This window comes from Alosa sapidissima, chromosome 3 (assembly GCF_018492685.1).
Source record: "Alosa sapidissima isolate fAloSap1 chromosome 3, fAloSap1.pri, whole genome shotgun sequence".
NCBI classification, from domain to species: Eukaryota; Metazoa; Chordata; class Actinopteri; order Clupeiformes; family Clupeidae; genus Alosa; species Alosa sapidissima.
The window spans coordinates 14,611,712-14,630,496 of record NC_055959.1 but is presented as its reverse complement, the minus strand read 5'-3'; the positions used below and the strand labels follow the sequence as shown (position 1 = coordinate 14,630,496).

Here is an 18,785-nt window from a genome sequence, read left to right as displayed (position 1 = left end):
TCCCTTCCCCTTAACAACTAGTCCCCCAATGCAAAAGTCTAGGACTGCATAGCCTACATAGGGAATGTGAAGGCCGTTAGCCGCTTTCAAGGCTAGCCATGATATGCGGCTAGGATCCTGTATGCACTCATCACCGAAGTGGCGCTGGAAAAGTGTTTGGCTAAAAAGGGTGACTTGGGAGCCAGTGTCCAGTATGCATGGAATTCGTTGGCCTTGGACAAATACCTCAATTTCGGGGCATCTACCAACCATGGCGGGCCTTTGTTGGGGCGCAGTTGGCGGCCCCTCCCGGTTCACTCGCCCTGTTGTGACCGGGGGTACCGAAAACCCGTCTGGGCTGGGCGTCGCCGTGGGCAAAATCTTTGGATGTGTCCAGCATCTCCACAGTCACGGCAGATAGCTCGGCCTTGGGCATCCCACTGGTAGGAGGACTGTCCAGGAGGGGCTGATCCCAGGCGTTGACGTTGGGGGGCATTGGGTGGTGGACGCCAAGATGGTCGAGGGGCTGCCTCAGTCTCCGGCGGTGGCTTCCAGTGTCCTTGGATCTCCTCTATGATCGACTTGCCTAGAAGTGTTACCTGTTCCTTCAGCTCTTGGCGCAGCTCAGCCCGCAGGGCTTCCTTTATTTGTTGAAACTCGGTGGCTGGGGAAGTAGGCCGTGGCTGAGATGTTGTAGCAAAGGTTGGGAAAGCACTGGCTTCCTCTGCATGGACCAGCTCCCGCTCTAAAGCTTTTGCCTCCTCACAAGCCTCCACAAAGGTGAGCGTTGAGGTCCTTCGGAGCTGCCTCTGTAGCTCCTGCTTCAACGATCCCGTTCTTAGGCCCATGGAAAACTGTGTCCGCAGCAGCTCATCGTCGGTTCCGGTGTTGAGAGGATCCCTAGCTCTCCAACTGTAATGCAGCTCACGCAAACGGAGAATGAAATCCTGGACACCCTCCCCAGGTTCCTGTCTGCAGCTGAAAAACTGGGCCCTCAGCTGAGCTAGTGGTTGTTGGCCTCCATACAGCTCACCTAGGGCCTCTAAAATCTTAGTGTCAGTATCACGTTTGTCCACTGCCAACAGCACCACCTCCCTTTTGGCATTTGCCTCCAAAGCGCTAAGTACAAAGTCCACCCGTTGCTCTGCATTCAGCCCCTGGGCCCGGATGAAGGCTTCAATCTGCGTTCTCCATTCTAAAAACTTTGATGCACCCCCTTCCCCACTAAATTTAGGGACCCATGGCCCACCCATAAACCATGGCATAAATGCAGCTACCATTTGTGGCTGTGCACCTGCTACCTGAGGCTGCTCGCAGTTACTCATTGTTGTGTACGTCAAGGGTCCTGCCGACTACGCCAAAATTGTAACGGGAGCAGGAATTATGCTACTGACCCTTGAGGTACAACAACAGACACACTGGATATATATAAAACTCAGTTTTATTACAACATTAAAAAAAGGCATATAAAAACACCCAATACATATACGTATAAGTAACTAGGTCCTGGTGCTTCAAACCAGTGTGGAAGATCTAGAGAAAGTAACTAGTTAGCTACTTCAAGCCAGTGTGGGGAATCTAGGGATGGCAGCTAGTTAAAATGTCAGCAGCTACAAAATACTGTTTTAAACCAGTGTGGAAGATCTAGGGCCAGTAGCCAATTAACTACTTCAAACCAGTATGAAAGATCTAGGGATAGCAGCTAGTTAAGTGCAAGCAGCTACACAATACTGCTTTAAACCAGTGTGGAGGATCTGGCGCCCTCTTGAGGGGAGAGAAATCATAGTCACAGTTACTCTAACGCAGGTAGGCCTATTACTAGCGATTCACACTCGTGCACAAAATCACATCACACGCACCCACAAAAGATCACACTATTGTGAAAACAAGGGCAGAATAGCCACAAATGTAAATAGTAGAAGTATTCAATCGAACTAGTACAACACGTTAATCCAAAGGGTGACACGCACACACAGTTAATTGCTACTACGTTAAAGTAGTGTTTACACAATGGATTTCCCCACCCTGCACACACTCCTAAAGAAACTGTAGCGAGCAGCCTGACCTTCTATCTTAACTATAGCCAGCCTAGTAACACACAATTGATTGTACAGAGGGTGAATGAATAGTCCAGCAACCACTCACGACCCAGCCCACAGTTCGTAATCCACAACACAGAACCAGGAAGTCGCCGCCGCCTCGGCCTCCTTGTCGCTCGCACTGAAACAGGGTAGCTTGCGCCTCTCGTCGCCAATGCTCCTTCCTGAATGTCAACAGTCGGCACTCCACCAGGAACTGCGAGGAGGAGGAAGTGAATCAGCAAGGTAGCCACAATAAATCGCGGGGTAAAACCCACTCACAAGACAACGGCACAATTACTTTCCTTCACGTGAAGAATCGGGTGCGTTGGATAATCCTTTTGCGGCCCTCACGGTGTCCGAACGGATGTTTGGTCAATTCGCCGTTGTAGCTGGGAAGTCAGAGGCGGTAATCCCGAGGTCTCGGCTCTCGTGGGTTGCGGTGCGTGAGTATCCGGGCGCCTGTTGCAGATAAAGGGAACGCACCGATGAGAGGGCCGAGTCAGCTTTTATCCCCTCCAGCCACCAATCACGGGTCTTGTCAATTGTCTCCATTATCGGCAGCACCTGTGGAGGAACGTCTCACAAGCATACACACACACACACGCACAACCCCCGCCCCCAGACAGTTCATTTGACATTTTGACTGTAGAGCCCCGCTACAATAGGCCTAGCGTTCTTACACGTTCAGTGTGGGGTCTTAAATAAGCTGAGAATTTAGCGGTGTCACGTCTGCCTGTCACAGACGTGAGGAGTTCTTTGAAGCTTGGGATAATGTGGTACAGTTACTACAGTAACAGCATTTTATTTTACTTCTTATTTATTCAATTTTATAAATGGTTTCTTTAAATGCTGTTGGAATAAATAGTAGTTGATTATAACGGCAACTTGTTGCAATTTTCTGTGTGTTCTGGACTGGTAACTTGTTAACGTTGCATCAATAAATGTTAACTGCAAACACATAGTGGAGAGTTGATTTGGTTTATACCAGACAATTTAAGTAGGCCTAACTAGGCTATTTGATCATGTAGCCTATGTTTGGATCATAGTCATAATCATTCATTCATGGCTTCATAAAATATCAACATCCCATGTTGCTTTTAGAGTAGCCTACTAGTGCAGTGGCCGTTCAAACATGCTATTCCTGTAGCCCAATTATATGCCTGCAGGTAGGCCTGCTTTAAAAATAGGATGATAGGGAACATAATTCCAGGTAAGCATTCAATAATGAATACAGATAATATAATAATATAATAAATGTGAAGTGAGCAGAATTTAAGCATGGCTGCATGTGATATTTTTTACAAATCAAAATGACATATTCCTAACAGCTGTTTTGAGTCAAGGCTATATAGCCTATTGAATAACTTGATGATAGAGAAAACAAACCATTTTGTGGAATGATGCATCATCATATGAAATTTGCAACGGTGTGACTCAAAAACAGTCTCTGGTGGCCTATAAGTGACATCACAATCTGTCTGCCACTCGTTGCTTGTCGCTGGTTATGCTTTGCATGTGTGGCATTCTGAGACATTCTTTAATTTGGGACCATTATCGCTCGTTTCAATTTAGGACCTTGCCGTTGGAATTGTCGTTTGCTTATTCAAAGTCTAAAGACAGTCCAAAGTATTCGAAGTGTCCGTTTATTGCACATCATTTTTTACATCATTTTGAAGAGCCACTGCATACCTGTGTGTTATGACGTGTTGTTGCAAAAAAATCCGCGGAGTCATTTTATGCAAGCAAACCACATACAGGGGGTCTTTATTGTTGAGGTCAGACATGTTAACACATGTTGCGCTTAAGTTTTTACCCATGTAACCTACACTGATCCAGTTCTGCCAAAGCCCTGCTTCTATCCTCACTGGTAGCTTACAGTACAGTGCTGTGTGGGAGAGGGGGTGGCTAGCGGCGAAAGCCAATGTGCTTCTTTTACCGATATATTTAACAATATCTTTTGCATTTCTTATTCAAACAATTTCTGGCAGTTTGGCAGTACACTTACTCATGCCCGTAGCAAGACACCTGCCAAGTTTGAAATCAGTCTGACAAACGGTCAGCGAGATATGCGTGCCACAGACACACAGACAGACACACACAGACGCCTCTTGCTTTATAGATAGATTCTACCATTGGCCCAAGTAGTGTGAAATAAATCTGAAAAAAAAAAAAAAAAAAGTAGAATTGCACATAGCAAGAAGCTGGTCTGAGGGCAGATCTGCTGTTGTGCTGTGAGATGATTATCTTAATATTCTGGCAAGTTTAAAATATGATGGTCGAAATTGGGCCAGAGGTGGTGATCCAATAAATCTGATCTCACTATGGGTTTTTGTTCACAATTTGGTCCCCCTCACTTTCTTTTCTTTTAATTATATTATTGGGGCTTTCTGCCTTTATTTGGACAGGACAGTGGAGAGTGACAGGAAGCAAGTGGGAGAGAGAGACGGGGTGGGATCGGGACATGATCGCAGGTCGGATTCGAACCTGGGTCCCTGTGGGCACCCGTATATGGTACGGGCGCTGTAGCCTGCTGCGCCACAGCACCCCTGGTCCCCCTCACTTTCAAAATATCTCCTGCGTCCCTGATTTCATCACTTCCTGTTGTTGCTCTCTGTTGCATGAGAGTTTACGAGTTGGGTGGGAGCAGCAGTCACTCGTTAGCTAACACACAGGCAGCCTGCCCTAGCAACACAGATCTCTCATGTCAGCATAATGACAGCAATATTTCATATTTTTGAACTGTTTGACATCAAGAGCTTTTTGCTTTTTCTCTCTTTTTTATACTACATCAAAACCAAACGACCTAAGAACAGGGCTCTCAAGTTTTGAGGACAGGCAAGAGTGACATTCCCCGTCGACAATTTAAAGGGGTGGCTGGTCAGACGGGTTGCGAGAATGGGGGTGTTTCATTAATAATACTACAACTTTTTGTTGCTGTTTAATAATATGCCTTCAGATGTTCCAGAGGTTGTTTCGTCCGCCGCTCACAGCCCTCGAACCCGCCACCTCAACACACCGGCATGGGAGTCGAGCGCTCTAACCACTGAGCTAAAAGCCCAAGCTTCCAACTCAGCGGTTAGAGCCGTTCTTAAGGTTAGGGGTGTGAGGATTTACACGCGCAACTAGCATCACCAGCTAGGTCAACAGTTGATCCAATATTAGTTGTGCAGAAATATAGCCCATCTTATACACACCAATTGAATTGAAATAGAAATTGTAAAGATTTGTATTTTTTGTAATTATTCCATATTTAGTGTAGTTATATCAGAACCTGAAGTAGCCTACAATCCAAATGCAAGCATGAAACTTCAGAGTATTACCTTTCATAGGCCAAGATTATGCTTATAAGGGGTTCATATGCAGTAGGCATTTGATTGCCAGTAGCCTACTGTATGCATTTTGGATAACCCAAAGTCCTATGGGGAGTTTTCATAGGGCATTTTACAAAATGCATGATGACAATAACTTGGCAAACTAGATGTACCGCATAGCGGTACAAAATATGACCGCCGCTCAGTCCTGCATCTGTTCCGCGAAAATAAATCACACTTCAATTTGTCTCCATATTTTACTCCATCCCCCACTCTTGAAACTTTTGTGTATGCTTGTTTGGCATGCCTGAGTGTGTGTGTGCGGCTGCACAGAAAGTAGCCTACTGGTGCTGAAAAGGTGAATAGATTGTAGAATAGCCAAAGAAGATGTAGCATTGTTATAAAACCTTTAAAATCTCTAAACAATCACAAGTAGGGCAGTTCATCACAGTTCATCCATTGCAACTGGATTGAAAGGTCACTTACACCTGTAGGCTACATTGTATTTGGGAAAAGCAAAAGGTATCAGCATAATGTTATTTATTTATTTATAAACAAAAACATCTCTGTCAGTTCCATGCCGTTTTCAACAGCTATCAAAAACAAAGGTCATTTTTGGATGGATGGATTTTTTGTGAATGTTTCTTCTTCTACATAAGATTTTAGTCATCTTTAGTTCATGTAATACTTTATTGTCAATGCACAAATTAAGTAACAGTAGTCTGAAACGTTATTGTTAATGCACAAATTAAGTAACAGTAGTCTGAAACGAAATGCTGTTTTACATCTAACCAGTGGTGCAAATAACTGACATGTCCAAATGGGCCTTGATGAAATGCGTCGCTAGACTGTTCATACACATTTTAACGGGCCAAAGTTGAAGAGCTGTTGTCCGTTATTGTTCGTGCAAATATAGGCTGATTCATGTTCCCTTGCATTGTGTAACTGAGGTCCATGGCTAGTCTGGCTTTCACCAAACCAAGCTCAATCTTTTAAGAAATCAAAAAATAAATAGCGGGCAGGTTCACCCAGCCTAGTCCATAGGCACCCGATCTTGTTTAATTTTCCGATTGAGATATCCACGCTCTGGCTATTCTAAATGCAAAAATGCATCAGGGAGTTATGACAAAACTGTAACTAACAAACTAGATCCTTCCCTAAGCTACAGGTAGGCTTATAAGGTAGGCCTATTTACAACATAAATTGTCAATAGGCTATGCTGGCGACACAAATAAAATCTCCTTTGGAAACCAATGGCTTACGCCTTACAGTATCAAGCGGACTTAAACTGCCATATCGTGGCGAAAAGTTGTAATAAAATTCACACAGCTCCATGAGTCAAGGAAAGCGCGAATGAAGTAGCCACTTCTAAATGGGACCCACTATACAGTAGCTTAAGGTGTGTTGCTAAAGCAGCCATAATAAAATGAAGGTGTCATTGGATACTTCACACACACGTGCTTTTTAATTTCACAGACTACAACTACCAAGCTGGAATCAAAGCACATCGATTCCCCTCTCACACCCTGCACACACTTAAAACAAAATAAACAGGCGTCTCAGTCTCACGCATGTATAGGCAAAACTGTATCAGACCGGTGTAACGTTGGTAAATCTTCCATTGCACAGAATGATTTTTGTAGCACGTGCAACAAATGACAGTCGAAAGATACAATTACAGTGCTGCTATCAATTTGCTTGGTATAACCGCATTTATAGTTTTCTACAAATGCAATCAATCAAATTCGCCTCCATCACTCAACCAACGCTAACGGTAACATTACCTAGGTCCTTATTGATATTATAAGATTAACGTACCTGCAGTAAAAAAGGGACGAAAAGAAATGTTTCCGTAAAAACATATTAGTGTATAGAAAGTGTATAAAAAAGGATCGTTTTTGCAGTCAGTGCATTCATTACCTTACTATTATTCTGTTCGCTGCTATCTTGTGAGAGGAAAGTCTGTACAAGTTGATTACCGAACTCTCATCCTTTTGAGTCCATTGACAGTAGCTTGTGCTGCATTCGGTAATCAACTTGCATGGACTTCTCCTAGCAAGATAGCGATGAGAGACAAGTCAGAGTTTGAGTCAGAGTACTTTTCTTGGCAGATTTGTAAAACATTATTGACTAGAACTTCTTTTTCTTGTAATTTTTAGGAAAAGTGCAAGAGGAGATCGACCACGTGGTTGGACCCTCTCGTCAGTCTAGTGGGGCTACATACCCACCAAATTTCATGTGCCCCGGTGGTTCGGTGTCCCGGGTATCGTTGACCAAAAATTCAGGAAGTAGATGATGGAAAAAAAAAAAAAAAAAAAAAACTTTGACAATCCCTATATGACCGCTTCGCTAGCGGCGGTCATAATAAATACATAACACACATATTTCTGTTTTCCAGCAACATATTAGGACGCATAGGCCATTTTACAGCATTGTACAATATATTCAATGAAATACCAACACGCAGCATTAAATGGATCCATAACCCAGTCATACTGAGCACTGCTGGTTGGGAAATATTTTTGAAATAAACTTTGCAGGGATGTGATGTAGGCCTACTGTTTAATTGGCTACATGGGATCACAAGAGTGCCTCCCAATCAGACGTTTCAGCGATTTCGCTCAGAAATCTCAAAGGCATAATACTGTCGCGATCAAGGCGCCTGTCCCATGCTCAAGTTTTTTTGGTGAATGCAGTAATCTTATTTGCCAGCTTCGTCGAGAAATGTTCATTAGTGAACGTGCTTGCAGATTCAAACATGCGCTCTTCCTCCAAGAAGAGGCGACTCGGAGCTCAAACACGCGCGACAGCAGTGTACCTCGAGTAAGCCACCTTGCTTCGCTGTGAAACAGTACAGCCTTTTGGTCAGCTACTATCTCTTCGCAAAGTGCGGTATAGACGCGCTTTTAAGGGCCGGGTTTTGATGAAATTCACCACTCTCACAACAACGTTCAAAATCTCATGTAGCCTAGGTCGGGACTAACTAAGCTGCCTTGACACGAGCGCTTCCCTGTGAATAACACAGTGCGTCCATTGCGCATCGGGTGCTACCTGGGCCCAGGCTACAGATAAAAAAATTTAAAAAAACTCCTGTTTTTCACGTCAGTTCGCGCCCCACCTGGCATGTCTCCGCGACCCACAGTTTGAGAAACGCTGCTGTAGATAAACCGAAGCATTTTTGACTAAGTAAGTGTATAGAAAGTGTATAAAAAAGGATCGTTTTTGCAGTCAGTGCATTCATTACCTTACTATTATTCTGTTCGCTGCTATCTTGTGAGAGGAAAGTCTGTACAAGTTGATTACCGAACTCTCATCCTTTTGAGTCCATTGACAGTAGCTTGTGCTGCATTCGGTAATCAACTTGCATGGACTTCTCCTAGCAAGATAGCGATGAGAGACAAGTCAGAGTTTGAGTCAGAGTACTTTTCTTGGCAGATTTGTAAAACATTATTGACTAGAACTTCTTTTTCTTGTAATTTTTAGGAAAAGTGCAAGAGGAGATCGACCACGTGGTTGGACCCTCTCGTCAGCCCTCCTTGGCTGACAGGGAGAGAATGCCTTACACTGATGCTGTGATCCACGAGACCCAGAGTTTTGGAAACACTTGCCTTTAAACGTGGGCAGATCTGCTACCAAAGACACCCAAGTTGGTGACTACATCATTCCCAAGGTGATCTATAGGCACATTTTACTGCATATAAAATTGTCTTCTGTCAAATAACTTCCAATAAGAGTGGAGGTTTATCTTGAATGAATGGCTGAAGTGTGATAATAAAAAAAACAAAAATGCTTAATTATCATGAGATTTTGCTCTGGTTGCAGGGCTCAATGGTTGCGGGCAATCTGACATCTGTTCTGTTTGATGAGACGGAATAGGAGACTCCTCACACCTTCTACCCAGGTCACTTCCTGGATACAGAGGGGAAGTTCAGGAGGAGGGAGGCCTTCTTGCCTTTCTCTATGGGTGTGTATTGAACGCAACATATCAGAAATGAGCCTCAAACCACTGTAGACTTAAGTCAGTAATAATGACACACATGAGCTCATGAAATTATTTTGTTGGAACTACACTGTTTTGTGTATTGATTGTTTGTTGTTGTTTGTTGTGATTCTCTATGTGCCTTTTCTCAGGGAAGAGAGTGTGCCTGGGAGAGCAGCTGGCCAAAATGGAGCTGTTCCTGTTCTTCACCTCGCTCCTCCAACGGTTCTCCTTCTCAGCACCAGAGGGAGTAGAACCCAGTCTGGATTTTCGACTTGGAGCCACTCACAGCCCCCAGCCCTATCGTCTCTGTGCTGTTCCTCGTTGAGATGATCAACTGAAAATGCTGTGCTCATTAAATCTGACCTGTATTGTTATGACTCCAGATTGTAATATATTACACATATTATATGTTATTTGTACTTGAGCAATTCACTAATCAACTCTACTTTAAACTGTTAGGTATAACCTGAAAGTGTTCAGCTGAAATTAAATGAAACATGAAATGGGGATTCACACAAGAATTAGTTTTTTTGCATGAGTACTGAATCTTGGTCAGGCTTTTGCAACAAGGCTTTGTTGTTTCTTCACATCTCCTCAGTAATAGGCCTACCTTTAACATCAAATACGCAGCAATCCTTTAACTGTGAAGCCTGTTAAGACTGGCTCAGAATATTTTTCTTAAACATCAAACCAAGGATTAAAAAAATCTCTTTCAATCAAAGTCATTTATCATTTCACCCTAATTCATGCTAGGACTATGGGTAAACTGTAAACAAAAGGAAACAATGTAGCAGGAAGTTCTAACTTCAGAAAAAATCAACTAACAAGTGGGCCCTCTGGTGGCACAAATATGTCACAACATGTCAACACATTTGCTGCACCCTTCTGAAATAAAAAGTAAGCATCATACATCTGTTTGCTCTGGTGACCCCTTCCTGTTTACTACATAAATTCAGTGGTTTTAAGTGTCCCAATGCTGTTGTCCATATAGAGCATATCATAGGGAGAGAACAAAAAACTTCCACCATAATAATTCCATATCAGCTATGAGTAAATCAATGTGGCAGAGATGTGATATTTTCTGGAAAATTAATAAAATTATGCAATTCATTCTGTGTGAATGCATATCTTTTGTTCATAAATCCACCAATAAAAATTAAGGAAAACATTTTAAATGTCCTAAATCAACCAAATGTAATGTTAAGTAGGCCTATGTTCTTTCGAAACTCATTGAATCTTCTAACAATACAAAAAATACAACAAAAAATGATGTCCCAGCAACCTATATTGTTATTTCATCACTTCCTGTTGTTGCTCTCTGTTGCATGAGAATTTACGAGTTGGGTCCAGGGCAAAGAGCAACACAGATCTCTCAGGTCAGCAAAATGACAGCAATATTTCATATTTTTGAACTGTTTGACATCAAGAGTTTTTTGCTTTTTCTCTCTATTTTCCTACTACTGTTTGACTACATCAAAACCAAACGACCTAAGAATTTTCCTCCTGGACCGTGGTCATTGCCTTTTATTGGAGACTTGCATCACATTGACTTCAAGCAATTCCACCTACAGTGTTCCACGGTAAGTGTTGCACATCAAGTTCAAGTTCATTGTTTGTCAATTCTACCACAGGGTATATAGTTAAATCTTCAGAATATACGTAAACGTGCCAATTACCATTTCGTTCGAAAATTCTAAAACAATGATGTGTTTTAATACTTCAAAATAACATTTGATAAATTAACCTAACATTTTTCAGTAGCCATAGGTGTGTGGATTTGAACAAAATCTAGTTTGGTTCTTACCGGGGTTTTTACTGCCTGAAATATCCTTTTTTGTTTACAACGCTCGGAGTTTAGTGCTGGGCTGGTGGGTGCCTATTCCCAACCTTTCTTACGGCACATCAACGGTTAAATCAAAATTCCACTGGAGCTCCAAGCATACTTTCCTGTTCCACTTCATAGACATCACATTTTTGTGTCATTCATCTGTGTGTTTGTGTGTGTTTTTTTGTATTTTGCACAGTTCAGTTTTGCACTATTCTAATATTTATATATAAAAAAGTTTGCCAGAGAACTTTGTTTGCCCTTTTTCTATTATAAATCTCTTAGGCGGAATAAAAGAAAATATGGGTTTTGTGTGATTATGCTTGACTGACATCAAATCCAAATGTCCAGAGTGTTAGTTTTCATTAGAGATCAAGATTGTGTTTCTAGACAATGGGGTTCTCAAGTTTTAAGCCTTTGAAACTCAGTATGCAGTCTTGGTAACCAAAGTCCCTTTTGAAGTCTCCAAATGGAGCACAGACATACCTGTAAAAAAAAAAATGTGTCAGTTTACAGATATTTGACTTGGATGGGAAAAAAGTACAGCACACCCCTGACAAAAAAAGCACACCCCTGAGTGTCAAAGTATATGGGAGCTGTACCAGTTTTAATTTGGGTATGCCGTTTAGACCAAAAAACAAGGAATTTCTAGCTGTTGCACTTCTACCTACCTTCAGACCATCGTGGGTCTTCCAATAGGACAATGACCCAAAACACACTGAGAACGCCAAGAGTGGTTAAGAAACAAATACTATTCTGTCCTTCTGTGAGCCCAGGCCTAAATCCCATTGAACATATCTTGAGTTTAAACATGCAGTCACCCTTTAAACTCAAGTCGGCTAGAGCAGTTTGCTCAGGAAGAGTAGCAACACACTATTAGGTGAAGGGGCACCATCATTTTTGTCAATGCCAAGGGTGTGAACAGTTTCAGCCACAACTGTATACTACAAGACAATAAGATAATTCATACCCTGGCCAAACTCATTTGAATGTATTTACAGAAAAGGCTGCCTGCCAGTAAGCCAGCTGGACCACACTTGCCTTTTGTCCTTACTGATATATTATGGTGTGTTCAGAACCATGACTGATATTTTTGTTTCCTTACTAGACATCAAATACTGTTACTGAAAAATAAATTAAGATATGATTAAATGGCAACATTTGGTTTACATGTTAACCCCTCTGTCATATCATTCCTCTATTTGACCTTTATTTTAAATAATCCCAAGAATGTCACCAAATTCTGATTTGATTTATTCTATCTTTTATACCTGCAATGATATTGTGTCTTTCAGTTTGCTGAAAAATATGGCCCCCTTTTCAGTATTCGATTTTTTGGACCAAGGATTGTTATTATCAATGGACATAAGCTAGTGAAAGAAGCATATGTCCTCCAAGGAGAAAACTTTGTTGATCGGCCATCCTTACCTATATTTGCTGATGTTTTGGGAGACAAAGGTGATTTTCCACCAAAGAACGAGTAGATTGATGAAGATCCCGTTTTGACTATGTGTACACAATGTCACAATTAAATACTGTTCTGTTATTTTCATCATTTTGTCTGGTTTCTCTGCTTAGGGGTGGTTGGGTCTAACGGATATGCTTGGAAACAGCAGAGAAGGTTTGCTCTTCACACCCTGAGAAACTTTGGATTAGGAAAGAGAAGTCTTGAACCCTCCATTTTTCAAGAATGTAGATATCTAAATGAAGCGTTTATTGATGAGCAAGGTAATTGATCAATATATATATATATATATATATATATATATATATATATAATCATTTAAACCTGATACCTAGTGTGTGTTAATAATCTGTGTAAATAAAGTACATTCTTTTGGATAGATACATTACATTCTTTTTACTTTGGTTTTGCAGGTAAAGTCTTTGACCCACAATGGCTCATTAACAATGCTGTGTCTAACATCATTTGTGTGCTGGTGTTCGGGGACCGTTTTGAGTACTCCAACAGCGAATTCCAGTCTCTCCTGAAGAACATCAATGAGGTTGTCTACCTAGAGGGAGGAGTTTGGGCCCAGGTGATCTTCTCCTCACACTCTCAGCTCTTTATATTTTAAGTCAGCTGCCCATCTCGTGAGTATTCTAAAAAAAAAACATGGTCTCTGTAGGCAGCCCAGGCACCGAAAACTGGAAACATAGTTTCCTAAACAAAAACAAAACACTGTGTGGAGTTTCTATGGGAATACTGAAGGGAGGGGTGGGCTATCTCTCTGGTGTGTTTTGTTTGGTCCTTGGTTAAAATATAATGTGCAGAGTGTAGAAATTTAAATATAAACATAAAGATAAACAAACACAACATCATGTGCAACCAGTGACAGCACCTTTAAGGAAATGAAACGTAGACCGGTCCGTTATGAAATAAACCTTTCTTTTCCTTCTTCAACATGTACAACATGTTCCCATGGCTACTGCGTAGAGTGCCTGGCCCACATAGGAAAATATTTTCTCTTTGGGATGAAGTGATTGCCTTTGTAAGGAAAATAATTGAGGACCACCTAGCAACCTATGATCCCTCAAACCATAGGGACTACATTGATTGTTTCCTTGGAGAAATGGAAAAGGTGAGTTTACGAAGAGATCACATGTGCTTTTCCAAAAAAAATATGGTATTATACTATCAGATTTAGTACCTGAACCCAGTCAACAATCATTCTGGAAATATACAGCCATACATATCATGTCTGATTTCTTTTATCTCGCTCCCTCACCCCAGAGCATTTAATGATCTCCGTCACACATATCCTCTTCATCTACTCATTTGCCCCTCTATTGACACACTTGTTCTAGTTCTAACATCCATCTCCCCATCACACTTTACTGCTATTTTTCTCTTGCCTCTCACTCTCTCTCTCTAGTGGAAGGATGATGAAGCAGCAGGCTTTAATTTGGAGAACTTGTGCTTCTGCACTATGGACCTGTTTGTAGCAGGAACTGAGACCACATCTACTACCTTGTACTGGGGGCTCCTCTACATGATCAAATATCCTGAGATACAGCGTGAGTATTTGTGATATTCAAGATTAAGAGATTTAATAAAATAGAGATGCTCTGCTCAGATTTGAAGGAAAAGTCAGATCTAAAAACAACCTGTTTGGATGATAATGTGTGTAAACTTTCGCTGACCCAGTCTGGAGCTAAACAGCGTAAATCAAAGTAGTTTTGAGTTTGACCAGAATATGCCTCTGCAAGGAAAGAGCATATAGCAACAGCCTTGGGGGCAAATTGCTACATCAAAGTAAATCCTTACTGACCACTGACAAGGCTCAACATATCATTACACTTCTGTGATACTGTAGAGAGGGTCCCTGTAGATAAACCGAAGCATTTTTGACTAAGTAAGTGTATAGAAAGTGTACAGTATAAAAAGGGATTGTTTGTGCAGTCAGTGCATTCATTACCTTGCTCTTATTCTGTTCGCTGCTATCTTGTGAGAGGAAAGTCTGTACAAGTTGATTACCGAACTCACATCCTTTTGAGTCCATTGACAGTAGCTTGTGCTGCATTCGGTAATCAACTTGCATGGACTTCTCCTAGCAAGATAGCGACGACAGTGAGATGCTCAAAGGCCTTTTCTTGGCAGATTTGTAAAACATTATTGACTAGAACTTTTTCTTGTACGTAATTTTTAGGAAAAGTGCAAGAGGAGATCGACCACGTGGTTGGACCCTCTCGTCAGCCCTCCTTGTCTGACAGGGAGAGAATGCCTTACACTGATGCTGTGATCCACGAAACCCAGAGATTTGGAAACATCTTGCCTTTAAACGTGGGCAGATCTGCTACCAAAGACACCCAAGTTGGCGACTACATCATTCCCAAGGTGATCTATAGGCACATTGTACTGCATATAAAATGGTCTTCTGTCAAATAACTTTCAATAAGAGTGGAGGTTTATCTTGAATGAATGGCTGAAGTGTGATAATAAAAAAAAACAAAAATGCTTAATTACCATGATTTTGCGCTGGTTGCAGGGCACAATGGTTGCGGGCAATCTGACATCTGTTCTGTTTGATGAGACGGAATGGGAGACTCCTCACACCTTCGACCCAGGTCACTTCCTGGATACAGAGGGGAAGTTCAGGAGGAGGGAGGCCTTCTTGCCTTTCTCTATGGGTGTGTATTGAACGCAACACATCAGAAATGAGCCTCAAACCACTGTAGACTTAAGTCAGTAATAATGACACACATGAGCTCATGAAATTATTTTGTTGGAACTACACTGTTTTGCGTATTGATTGTTTGTTGTTGTTTATTGTGATTCTCTTCGCCTTTTCTCAGGGAAGAGAGTGTGCCTGGGAGAGCAGCTGGCCAAAATGGAGCTGTTCCTGTTCTTCACCTCGCTCCTCCAACGGTTCTCCTTCTCAGCACCAGAGGGAGTAGAACCCAGTCTGGATTTTCGACTCGGAGCCACTCACAGCCCCCAGCCCTATCGTCTCTGTGCTGTTCCTCGTTGAGATGATCAACTGTAATAAGATTGTAATATATTACACATATTATAATATATTACACATATTATATGTTATTTGTACTTGAGCAATTCACCAATCAACTCTACTTTAAACTATCAGGCATAACCTGAAAGTGTTCAGCTGAAATTAAATTAAACATGAAATGGGGATTTACACAAGAATTACTGAATCTAGGTTAGGCTTTTGCAACATGTAATACATTTCAGTGGATGCTATTGAGGGCTCAGATCATGCCACTAATGCCAGTAAACTACTGCATGCAATAACTATGTTAAATCTTGTACTCTGTGTGTGTATGTGTGTGTGTGTGTTTGTGTGTGTTTGTAGTCTTTCTCATCACAGACACCACAGTGTCATAACATATCGACTTCTAATAAAGAAAATGTCAGAAATAAGATGAAAATGACACTGGCATTGTAAGTCCTGGGTGTTTGGGTTGTGGCGGAAAGAAGGAGGTGGGGGAGAAAAAGAAAAGAGTATAAATGATGTTAACAGATCCAGGCATCCAGAGGCAAAACACCACCAGGCTTCAAAGGAATTAAGGAGAGAAGAAAAGTCTCCAGACCAAAGCACTCCATAAATTTATTGACAACTGTATTACACACTAAGACATGTTAGGACTGAACATGCCAGCGACCTTTGTCTCAAGTAACATTACCAGGATTGTATCTCCTTATGGAGATACCTGCCCATAACGGCCCCAACGCCGGCCACAAACAAGCCAATGAAGTTTACACACACTGCACCAGTTTTGGCCGATGACACACATCGACTGGACAAACATTGTCAGATTCAGAGTGTGTCGGCTCTAAGGAAACAAAAGATACACTGACAATGGTATTGGTGAGGCAGGCAGGTACATAACATATATGACTGCCCTGATTATTGATGCTTCACTCCCCTCCCTGAAGGACATTTACACCACCTACCTCACCCGCAAGGCGATCACAATTGTGAGTGATGCAAGTCCCCCCGCTCACAATTTATTTGATCTACTGCCCTCTGGGAAAGGGTACAGAAGCCTGCGCTCCCGCACCACCAGACTCACCAACATTTTGCTGCTCTTATATCTTCATTGTATGTGCCTTCTTATTTACTTTTTATATTGTTTACTTGAATGTTATGTTTGTCTGTGGACTTAATTGGTAAAATATGTCTTGTCTCCACCGTGGGATAGTGGGAAACGTAATTTCCATCTCTTTGTATGTCTTGAAGAAATTGACAATAAAGCAGACTTTGACTTTGACTTTGACTTTGAAGTTTGAATGAGCGTGAACTCATCACTCTCTTCAGGTGAGAAATACCCACATTTAACCAGATTGTGAGTTAAGTTGAGAGAGGTTTAACAGCTTATTTTACAGTTGTTATCTAATAAGGTCTTGCCAAAAAGTTATACTCCCTGACTGGAAAAGTGTATTTGTTTTGAATGAGAATAATACTACCTCAACTTGTCTTCTCAAAATCAGTCAACTTTAAATTCTAATACAGCCTGGGCACTATCTTTTTTAAATTTGAAACAAAAGGTTTTATCTCAGCAGCGTAGCTTACTGCTCCAACTGATACTGTACAGCTGGACCTGATACTGTTCCCACAAAAAGTATCAACTGCCTGCTAATACATGTGTTTACTTGACTTGAGGAGCATCATAAAACTGAATGCAGTTCAATGATATGGCTATTTTATTGCCTATAGCTATTTCAGGCCCGGGCTGAGAGTTCAGTTCTTCCTCTGCAGACCAGACACCCAAAGGTGTCATCACTTGAGTCACGCTGTGAGGAGCAACACCTCCTTTCTCCTGCTGACTTTTGCCTACACAAACAGTAGGCCTATGTGGCTCGGTCACATTTGACCGCGAACACAACAGGTGGGTTAACCCCGCATCAGGTGTGGATATAACTCATTTGGAAAACTGGAGTCTTTTCTTATGTTCTGCATTGATTGAAAAGTCAGATAAGGTGGTGTGTTATTGAGGTTCCTGTAGGCATAGCCTAGGGATAGGCCTACTGCCTCACTGATGCTTCCCGTGGTACTATTTCCCTCTTGCATAGTACATTTTAAAATCACAGCAGGGCTGTAGTCACCATAGACTTCAGATATGACCAAAATGTCCCCCCCAAAATACGGACATAGAAAAATAAAGAAAGAAAAAAACGCTATACTACAGGAAACCAATAAGCACCACCGTCTGAAATGTAATCAGACGTAAATAACACATAAATGAGTAGTGATGGTTCCAGAGAGAGTACACTCCTGAATGGTTTGTCCTGGTGGTTTTGCGCTTTTGTTAGTGGTGTGCTCTATCAAAAGCTTCCATTTTCTGTACCATACTGCGGTGCAGTAGCCTGGGTGCCAGCCGAACTTAGTCCCGCCCACAACATTTGAGGTCGGGGAGTTCGGTCTGGCATTGCTCCGTTGTGGAGCAAGTATGCTTGCCCAAAATCTGGCGGACCAATCAAATTGGGCTTTACGATGATGGACAGGTGAGCAACAGTGCCTCGTTTATCACGTCATCTGAGCATGCTTAGGTTGATTATGTTTGCATCAAAAACGCTGTAGCTAGAAGGAGACAGATGGCTTCTAAGACCCCATATGGAAAATGGATATTATTTCAATGAATCCAAAAATATCACTGAAAATTATTATTTCTGAAAACTTTGGCCAAAGTTGAGATGTGGGAAAACTCATGGTTTCACTTTCATCAAGGGAAAACAGCGTGTTGCATTGTGACATGTTGTTGTTCCCTCGTTCGTTTAAAATCTTTGATTGACCACCTGTTCGAGGGACAGCCTTTCCCAGCTGTTAAAGTATAAGTAAGTATAAGTATATATACTCTTTTGATCCTGTGAGGGAAATTGGGTCTCTGCATTTATCCCAATCTGTGAATTAGTGAAACACACTCAGCACACACTAATCCCGGCGGAGTGAGCTGCCTGCTACAACAGCGGCGCTCGGGGAGCAGTGAGGGTTTGCTCAAGGGCACTTCAGCCGTTCCAACTGGTCGGGGTTCGAACCGGCAACCCTCCGGTTACAAGTCCGAGGCGCTAATCAGTAGGCCACGGCTGCCCCAAGTTTATAACATGTTATAGGCTATAGGGATATAGGCTATCAGTTTTTTCCTAA

General features: G+C 41.9%; 1 protein-coding gene and 1 pseudogene across 1 annotated transcript; both read left to right on the top strand.

The window, feature by feature from the left end:
- Window positions 1-2,424: 2,424 nt before the first annotated feature.
- Window positions 2,425-10,260, top strand: LOC121704895 (annotated as a pseudogene).
- A 438-nt stretch (window positions 10,261-10,698) lies between these two features.
- On the top strand, window positions 10,699-15,659 carry LOC121706265 (cytochrome P450 2J2-like). Its single transcript, XM_042087875.1, has 9 exons — window positions 10,699-10,933; window positions 12,474-12,636; window positions 12,757-12,906; window positions 13,057-13,217; window positions 13,584-13,760; window positions 14,055-14,196; window positions 14,829-15,016; window positions 15,168-15,309; window positions 15,475-15,659. Exons 1-9 carry the CDS (start codon window positions 10,739-10,741, stop codon window positions 15,648-15,650), a joined length of 1,494 nt encoding a protein of 497 aa, XP_041943809.1. The 5' UTR covers window positions 10,699-10,738; the 3' UTR covers window positions 15,651-15,659.
- Window positions 15,660-18,785: the final 3,126 nt, after the last annotated feature.

Excerpts from the sequence above, each read along its gene's own strand:
- LOC121706265 (XM_042087875.1), top strand. The coding sequence starts at position 10,739 with ATGACAGCAATATTTCATATTTTTGAACTGTTTGACATCAAGAGTTTT. Across the intron at positions 10,934-12,473 it reads TCCACCTACAGTGTTCCACG|TTTGCTGAAAAATATGGCCC; the intron begins GTAAGTGTTGCA and ends TGTGTCTTTCAG. Across the intron at positions 15,310-15,474 it reads CTTCTTGCCTTTCTCTATGG|GGAAGAGAGTGTGCCTGGGA; the intron begins GTGTGTATTGAA and ends GCCTTTTCTCAG.